The 9486-nt window shown below is 34.2% G+C and overlaps 1 protein-coding gene and 1 pseudogene across 1 annotated transcript; both read right to left on the minus strand.

Annotated features, from left to right (window-relative positions):
- Positions 1-3582: 3582 nt before the first annotated feature.
- Positions 3583-4222, minus strand: LOC107024834 (annotated as a pseudogene).
- A 184-nt stretch (positions 4223-4406) lies between these two features.
- On the minus strand, positions 4407-5066 carry LOC114077966 (putative uncharacterized protein DDB_G0271982). Its single transcript, XM_027918396.1, has 2 exons — positions 4672-5066; positions 4407-4584 (listed from the first exon to the last, which is right to left on the minus strand). Exons 1-2 carry the CDS (start codon positions 5064-5066, stop codon positions 4407-4409), a joined length of 573 nt encoding a protein of 190 aa, XP_027774197.1.
- Positions 5067-9486: the final 4420 nt, after the last annotated feature.

The raw sequence follows: 9486 nt of genomic DNA on the forward strand, positions 1-9486 counted from the left end.
TTGCTACAGGCGAATCATCTGTAGCAACATATGCCACATGTCGTGACGTACGAATGTTGCGATATACGCATCAGCTGTAGCAACATATGACTCAAATGCTGCTACATAAAATCTTCTGTAGAAATATATGACTCAAATGTTGCTACATAAAATCATCTGTAGCAACATATAACTCAAATGTTGCTATATACAATCATTTGTAGCAACAAATGCAATAGATGTTGCTACAGACGAATCATTTTTAACAACATATGCCACATGTCGTGACGGACGAATGTTGTGATATACGCATCAGCTGTAGCAACATATGACTTAAATGTTGCAACAAAAAATCATCTGGAGAAACATATGACTCAAATGTTGCTACATGTAATCATCTGTAGCAACAAATGACTCAAATGCTGATGTTGCTACAAATAATCATCTGTAGCAACATATGCCACATGTTGTGATGGACGAATGTTGCAATATACGCATCAGCTGTAGCAACATATGACTCAAATGTTGCTACATATAATCATTTGTAGCAATATATGGCTCAAATGTTGCTACATATAATCATCTGTAGCAACATGTTGTGACAGACAAATTGATAAAATAAACATTGTCTTTAATTACATTGTATTTAAGATAAAATAAAACAACATAATTGATAAATTAACATTGTCTTTAATTACAAACATAATGTCAAGGATTTAAGCTCCGAGATATTATCCCATAAGCCCAAACATATTGCATCAGTTCAATTAGATTTTCACATAACAGTGAACTGGGTGGATGCAATTTTGTCCGACTAATCAAATAGTTAATAATATAAAGAGTAGGATCACCCAGTCTTCCCACCAAACTGTTAGGATTGTCATGTTCCTGAAATCTTGACCGGTAAAAACATGCATGACGTATTCCATTCGAATATCCTTTGCACTCGTCACCTTCAACAATTTGGCTTTTTCAGCTACAGAGGGATTCCTATAAATATTCAACTTTTTATACTTTGTCACTTCCTCCATTATGGCCCTTGGAATTTTTTACATTGCCTTGGCAAATGATTCTTTTCTCCGCTTGGCTTGTGGAGTATATGCATGCCGCACATTCTTTGATACAATGCCCTTCACACCCCTCTTGTTTTTTTAATTCATTGATAGCTTCACTCAATTTTTGAAGATACATGATAGAATATTCATCATGTTTCTTACACTTCTCACACAGAAATCCACAACATCTTCTACAAGAGGTAGCCCCTTCGTGTTGTCCTGCACCAGCACCATCAGCAGCACCAACACCAGCAGTAGCACCAACACCAACACCAGCACCATCAGCAGCAGCAGTACCATAAAAAATAACTAATTCATTAACGACTTCATTAGGAACTCTCTCTCTCTTTTGATGGTTGTTTCTCCAGCCAACACTATTGGAACTCTATCCACAACAGGATCAAAACTTGCTTCAACCAACCCTAGAGTTATTAGATATGACATTTGCAATTCCTCTTTTGTTGGGGTAATCCATGGATGCACAACCTAAAATTGTAAAAATGAGTCATCAGTAAGAATTACGATGTTACTATAGATGAATTTCTGTTGCGACATGTGCCACAAATGTTGATACAGATGAATCACCTGTAGCAACATGTGACACAAATGTAGCAACATATGCCTCTAATATACTAATAATACCTTACTGCATCAAAAGGATGGTTAAAAAGGTCTGGTATACACCCTTCTTTGGTAGCTTTTTTTCTTGCCATCAACCATCTCATCATCCTTGGGGATGATATCTCTTCTTCTGCAATTACTTGATGGTTCAAATGAGGAATGACTTCAAATGCCCATGCCTGTAAAAAAGGAAAACATGTCAATAATCAAATGTTGAATTATTACTTAATATAATATAAAAAGATTAAAAACATTCAGCTTTACCATGAAAGTCCATGGAAACCCAAACAAGTTAATGGTCTTTTCTCCTAAAGACCTCAACATGTAGTCGACAGTTTGATGAAAGCTCTCATGACCCCACGGGTAGTTCTTGAAAGCTTCAATATCCTGACAGAAATTGACATACTTTAAAAGTATGTTGTTGCCCGGATCCTTCGGCAAAAGTATATTATGTGAACCAAAGCAAGCACAATGACTCCTTGTGCTTCCTTGGTGTATCCTCCCGTTCCAACAAACTTAATAAGTCAGAATTTTTAAAGCTTTTGCCAACAAGGGACCTCAAGTCCTGCTCCTCATTTGGCAGTGAATGTTGTCCTTCTTCTGCTACTTCTTTAACTACTTTCTTTCGTCGTGGTTCTGTTTTAACAATGTATTCAGGGATGGGCTCAACAGGAGGATGACATTTTATCCCTGTAACTATGGCAAACTCTCTTATGCCAAAGAAAAACTAGCATGTGACAATAATTGATCAGAATCTCATCCTTCTTAATGGGATTTTCAAAAATGAACCTTCTTTTCAGAAGTTCATACACGATGATCATTTGAAAACGTAGAAGTGGATCAATGGGTAAATCAAGAAAATGACCAAAACAACTATTTCTGAAAAAATCTTCCAATTGATTTCTCTTGAGGATATCCCTGAATTTGACAAAAGGTCTTCCCAGAACTGACCTTATAATTTTGTCACCACTAGCATTGAACTCTTCATGAAGTTCTTGTTCTTCTTCTTGAACTTCATTTATTTTCCCTTTTTTTCTCAACTTCTTCTTGTTTTCCATCTTCTTCCTCCACTACTTGTCTTTGTTCATATTCCTTTTGACAAAATTCTACTTCTACTTGAGAAGAAGAAAATGCTTCAGTTGCAAGATTTTCTAAAAGTGTAGTATTTTCGTTCCTCTTCCTAGAAATTTTAGACCTAGCCTTCTTCTGGATCTTTGTTTGGTCAGATATATCAATATCAAGTTTTCTTTTGACAGGAGCCATTATATTTGTATCTGCAACCACAAAAATAAAATATTTGAAAGCCCCAAAATGAGCTACAACCACAAGTCAAAACAGGGCAATAAGGATATAAGCAAGCATATGTATTTCAAACCCTAATTAAATATTACCTGATAAGATATATATCAACGATAAAGTAGAAATTATGAGGACAACATTTGCTGTAGAAGATGATCTGTGAAAAAAGGAAGAGAAGAAGAGAAGAGAAAGAGAAGTGTACTGTACTGGCAAAGGGAGAGGAGAGAACTGAAATTAATTTATATAAATAAATAAATCTTGGAATACGAAATGACACATTTATAGAAGAGAGGAGAGAGGAGGAGAGAGGTGATAAGAAAATAAAAATTAAAGCTTTTTTTTAATTAGGACAATTCAAACTGTGACATATGTTGCCACGTATATACTATATATTGTTGCATATATACGATCTGTTGCCACATATAATTTTGTCGTGTTTATTACTACAGAAATTACATATGTTGCGACGCATATACTATCTGTTGCTATAGATGATTCGCTCTGTTGCCACATACAATTTTGATCCTTTCCATCATAATTGACATTTGTTTAAGCAAAATCAAAACAATCATAAAAAACATTTTAATACATAACCACCTATTGAATCAATGGTTGTAAACTCAACATTTTAATTGATCTTAGCTTTTTCATTAGTTCTACGCATCTCTGGGTCTTCATTGTCATTAACATAACCATTTCGACCCTTTACAATCCCATAATTCCATAGGAGTGAAGCATATCTCAAGCGAAGGGTGTCAGAACTAATTCCACATGATGGTACTTGTAATCCATCACTCAAATACTCAGCATATGCAGTAACAAAAATTCCACAATCTTTGCATGGTATATCATTAATCAGAAAATATAATAACATCACATTTTGATAGTCGTAAGAAAAAATAATATTGTGATACTTACGGACTACATCTTTCTTGTTGGGCAATACCAGTAATATGACTGATTTCGAATGGGTGAGATTTGTTTTATCCTTGGTAACATTTAAGAACTGACCAGTTGGTTAGCTTATTTTGCTTTAAAAATCCACTCAACTCAAGGTACTTTGGCAACATTGTAGCCATCTTTTGAATCTCGGAGGATAGTTTTCTATTAGACCTATTTGAGGACATGGAATCATACACTTTTATGCATCGTTCCTTCAATGCAACGACGGTCAAGACCCAATGGAATTCCGCATTACTATTTATAGTGACATAAACATCATCCGTCAAGTGCCAAGGCATTCCAGAAGGTATAGCACACCCTTTCATTATGTCAATGATTTAATCCTCATATTCACTAGAATTGTCAATGTATGTTTTGAAAAAACTACTAGCGGTGATATATTGATATTTAGAATGAATCTGCTGCCTCGACTTCTTACACAAATAGTAAAATATGACATCCACATACTACACAGAGATGAAACAAGTGTATCAATTTAATTGTATATATTCATGTACTAAACAATACATATAAAAGTGGGCATGGATTTACCTCATCATTCCAGCACCTATTGGGTTGAGACATTACATAGAACCAGTCCTTATTCATTGGAAATGCAACTACTAAATCAAGTTGGTCAAATTCAAGTTTTGTGCAATTGGCTAAGTAGAGATCCTCCTTGTTTCCTCTGCAATTGTGTAATCATTATAAATCATTATTTATTGGACAACATGAAGATATTCTAGTAATAGTTAAACGGTCTTACTTTACTTACTTTTTCGAATGATGCTTGTAAAGACCCTCGTTTATCCATTGCGAAAAGGATGAAATTAGTTCAGTAGGACCCTCGCCGTCAATGTTAAAACCTTCAAATGGATATTGTCGCTTCACATCACAACTGACAACTTCGACTTTCTTCCCTTTCTTTTTCGCTTTCGCTTTTTCTTTCTGCTTCACCTTCTCCTTCTCCTTCTCCTTCTCCTTCTCCATCTCCTTCTTCTCCTTTTCCTTCTCCTGTTTTGCCTTCTTCTCCTTCTCCGTATCTTCATTTTCCTTCTTCTCCCTCTCCTTCTCCTCTTTTGCCTTATTGTCCTTCTCCTCCTTTGCATTCTTCTCCTTTTCCTTCTCCTCCTTTGCATTCTTCTCCTTTTCTTTTATCTCAATAATCATAGAAAGTGTTTGAGAAATAGATTTTTTCAACCTCCTACATTTTAAAGGCTGTGAATTCTTCTTGGATCTTTGCACATCAATATTATGAGACATTTCCTTAAAAATATCAGTGAGTTTTTTAACACGACTAATAAAATAATCATGTTGCTGCTCACATTCTTCGCATAGACAAAAAGAGCATTTTATGTTAGAAGTTTGAGTTGTTGTCATAGATGAAGCTTTCTGTATCATTTCATCTACAAGGTAAATAAAAAAATATTGAGATTTTACAATTCATTATAAAATAATAATAGCAGTATGTTGCAACCGATGTATAGTCTATTGCGATAAATTAACATTATGTTGCCAAATATGTACCTGCTGTTGCGCAACATATGCATCTTATGTAACAACATATGCATCATATGTTGACACATCTGTACAGATTATTGCAACATTTGAATCTTATGTGGCAACAGATGACCAACATATCACTAAAATGTGGCAACATACGCTAAATATATTTTGGACGCCTGAACAACACTATATTTCTAAAATCATATCAATAAAATGACCAAAAAAAAGAACAACATCAACAAAAAATGATTTTTCACAATGATAACATTACAGATACATTTCCTCAACATAAGGATTTTTTGAGTTGGCTGATTTTCTTTCAAAAATGATAAATAATACACACCATTAAGTAGATTATTCATTTTTTACACCTACAGAACATTTTATTGTTCATTAATCCAAGAAAAAAACTTTGAAAATTGTAAAGTATTTCAAAAAAATAACTTACTCATTTCTAGTCGAACACGATTACAGTTCAGAATGATGAAAGAGTAATGGAGGACTAGAGAGGAAGAGCAACAACTGCAGAGGAAGAGTAACGACGGATTTTCGAATTTCTAAGGAAGAAGATGACCAATCCCCCAAGGGAGAAAGAAAAGAAGAGAGAGAAGAGAGAAAGGAAGATGAAAAGATTTTTTCTTTTAAATGATTTGGTTTGAATTATAAAAGAGTGTTTTTTTGTATTTTATAAAAGATTAGAAAGTTTTAAAAATGTTAATTTGGTCCCATAATTAGTTAATTACATTTTAAAGAGAATTTGACCAGCTCTTGGTCAATCTGTCACCAAAAACAAAAACGAGACTTATTTGACACCTTTACCTTAATTTTCTCAAAAATGTTCTTCAATTTTCATTGGCACCATCCTCCAAATCTCACAAACAAAAATTCAGAAGCATATTATTTCAATCAAATCAAGAAACCAATTTCATTTTGTTTTGTTCAAATCATTTTACTATTGTTCCAAGGGGTTGGAAACAATATCACTATTAATGGAAAAAGCTTCAAACTTAAAAATGGGTCTACAATCAAATCAAAAATTTCAAACTCAAATTTATATGTTGTTATTAAAAGGGGTTGAAAAATACTACAGCAGTGATGCACAAAACTTCAAGCTTAAGAGTGGTGTACAATTTAATAAAAATTTCAAGCTCAAATCGATTTGTTATTGTTGAAAGGGATTGAGAAAATACTATCATCATTAATGGACAAAGCTTTAAGTTTTAAAGTGGGTCTACCACCATGATTATGTTTCATTGTTTATTAGGTAGTCACATATAATTTATTCCATTCTGCTTTATTTGGCTCGAACACGTTTCAATTTCTTACAAAATAAACCTTCAACAGCCATCTGCTAAGATGAAAAAGGGGTGCACATCCAAAAGGCAGAAGTGCAATCCTCACTGCATATGCACCAGTTTCAGATGTCCATGCCGAAATTCTTGATAGGTATGTTCAATATTTCTTTAAAACTTCTATTTATATTTTAATTATATAAATCGACATCTAATTTTCCTTTCTTACTTTGTCTATTTTGAGAAATTAGAAGAAGACGAAGAAGAAAAAGAGGAGGAGGAGATATTGAGAATTGATTTAATTGATCATTCGCTGTGGGATTAAATAGTTGTTACAGATAATGTAAATAAGGAAAGGAATAGAGAGTATTAGATCTATGTTGCTCGAACTCTTAAAAAAAGTCAATGGGTGCATGTCTGATTGTCCAAAGTAGTGTATTTTTGGAGAATCAAATACGGGTGCAGCATCGAAAGTGAAGAGTCCGCACAACTTAGATCTAGACTATTTAATCACAACATATTGAAATATTCCCATATCTACACTATCCAAATATATCATAATTCACACTCCCCATAATGTTGGAGCATATAAGTCATATGCTCTTAGTTTGCCAAAAATATAGTCAGTTCTAGATCCTCATAGTGATTTTCTGAAAATATCCGCAATTGATCTTTTAAGTTGACAAAACTTGTGGTGATTTACCAGACACAATCTTCTATCAAATGAAGCGACAATCGATCTCAATGTGCTTCGGGAACATTGTATTAGAAGCAAAATGTAATGTAGCTTGGTTATCACAAAACAATTCTCGGAGAAGGAGTCTCAACCATATAAGCTCACATAGCTCGATATTTTGCCTCCTCCATGCTTGATCCAGCTACGACAAGTTGGTTCTTTACTTTTCTAAGATATTAGATTGCCTCCAATTAGAACACCATAACCTAGGTGGACTGCATGTTAAAAGGAGACCATGTTCAATGTGCATCATAATATCTAACACTGTTGGTGTGTCCCTTATCTTCATAAAATAAACCTTGTCCAGGAGAGCTTTTGACATATCGCAATATGTGAATCCCTGCATTCGACTGAATATCACAAGATGATTGCGAAAAGTACTAACTACACTAACAAATGACATGTCTAGTGCATGATCGTAAGATAGTTGAGTTCGCCAACAAGTCTCATATATTTGCTAGGATCTTTTAGAGGCTCCCCCGTCCTGGAATAAGCTTAGTATTTGGATCCATTAGATTGTCGACATGTTTGCAGTCCAACATACCAATATATTCTAAATTGTCTAAGGCATATTTCTTTAGAGTAATAGCAATAGCTTGACCAGGCTATGCCACTTCAATGCCTATAAACTATTTCAACCTTCTCGAATCCTTAACTGTGAATACCCCAAAACAACAGTTCCAACTGTTGTTTTTCCAGATCCCGAGTACCATTATTATGCAAAGAAATCATCTCCTCAATCATAGTTTGACGTCAACCTGGATGAACCATTGCTTCTGCCCAAGTCTTAGGAACTTTGACTGACGACAAACTAGTAAGGAAGGCATGATATGAAGGTGACAAATGATGATAACCTAAATAAGAATAAATAGGAGTTTGATTGGCGTAGTTCTATTACCTTTGCAAAGAGCAATAAGAAGATCATCTGATAAGTGCTCGACCAAAGGTGAAGACATTGTTGGATCAAGTAATGAGTCACAAAGATTCCTTTGCAAACCTTTATCAAAGTTAGAAATACCATATGGATTAGAAAGTTTAGAAGGAGGTTGAATCGTCGAGAATAGACCTTAAGAGTTGAAGGTGAAGCTAGGGTTGGAATAGTTGGAATGGGAAAGACTGTTATGGCTTTATGGTTTTTCGTATTAGGAGAAAATATGGAGAAGTCTCGAAAAAAGTAACATCTCCAAAGATCAAGGACCTATTGGTAGAGGAATCAAAGAATTTATAGCCTTTTTGTAGACGAGAGTACCTAAGAAAAACACATTTAAAAGCCTTGCACTGAAGTTTATCTTTTTCGGGGGTAAGGTTATGAAGAAAACAGGTGCAAGCAAGCATACATGTAGGAAGGGGATATTTTTTTTAGTATAGATAAAGTACTGATTCCAAAAGTTGAAGGCATGCGATTGATTACCTAACAAGCAGTAATACGACATCACCCCAAAAACTTAAAGGGCATGATTGCAAATGAGCAATGTTCGAGCTGTTTCAGTTACATGTCTGTTGTTTCGCTCAACAACTCCATTTGGTTGAGGAGTATGTGCACAAGAAGACAAGTGCAATATGCCCTGGGATGTTATAAAGGAAGAGAGAGAGAGATAAAGAAGTATTCTCGGGCATTATCACAGATTAACTTCTTAATGGAAATACCAAACTGATTGTGAATTTCAGCATAATTTTTTTGAAAGAGAGAAATAGCTCAGATCTATTTTTCATAAAAAATAACCACGTGCACGGAGAATAGTCACCAATAAAAGTAGAGGTAAGTGTCAAAACACACACCTAAACTATCCTTTTTTTTTTAGTTTCATACCTAAATTATCACTTTTTAGTTTGAGAAACACACCTCGGAGGTATGCGTAATACAATCTCATTTATTTGAAATTACTTTGACACGTGGAATTCCACATGGAAAAAATATTCCACTTTGACAAAAATAAATAATAAACTATTAATATTAATTAAAAGTTGAAGATTAAAGTATAATTTAAATTATTTTTCTTGCCCCTCCACCACCTCCTAAAAATTTAGATATAAAATATTTTTAAAAAATTCACGC

The sequence above is a fragment of the Solanum pennellii genome, chromosome 7, assembly GCF_001406875.1.
Source record: "Solanum pennellii chromosome 7, SPENNV200".
Lineage (NCBI taxonomy): Eukaryota > Viridiplantae > Streptophyta > Magnoliopsida > Solanales > Solanaceae > Solanum > Solanum pennellii.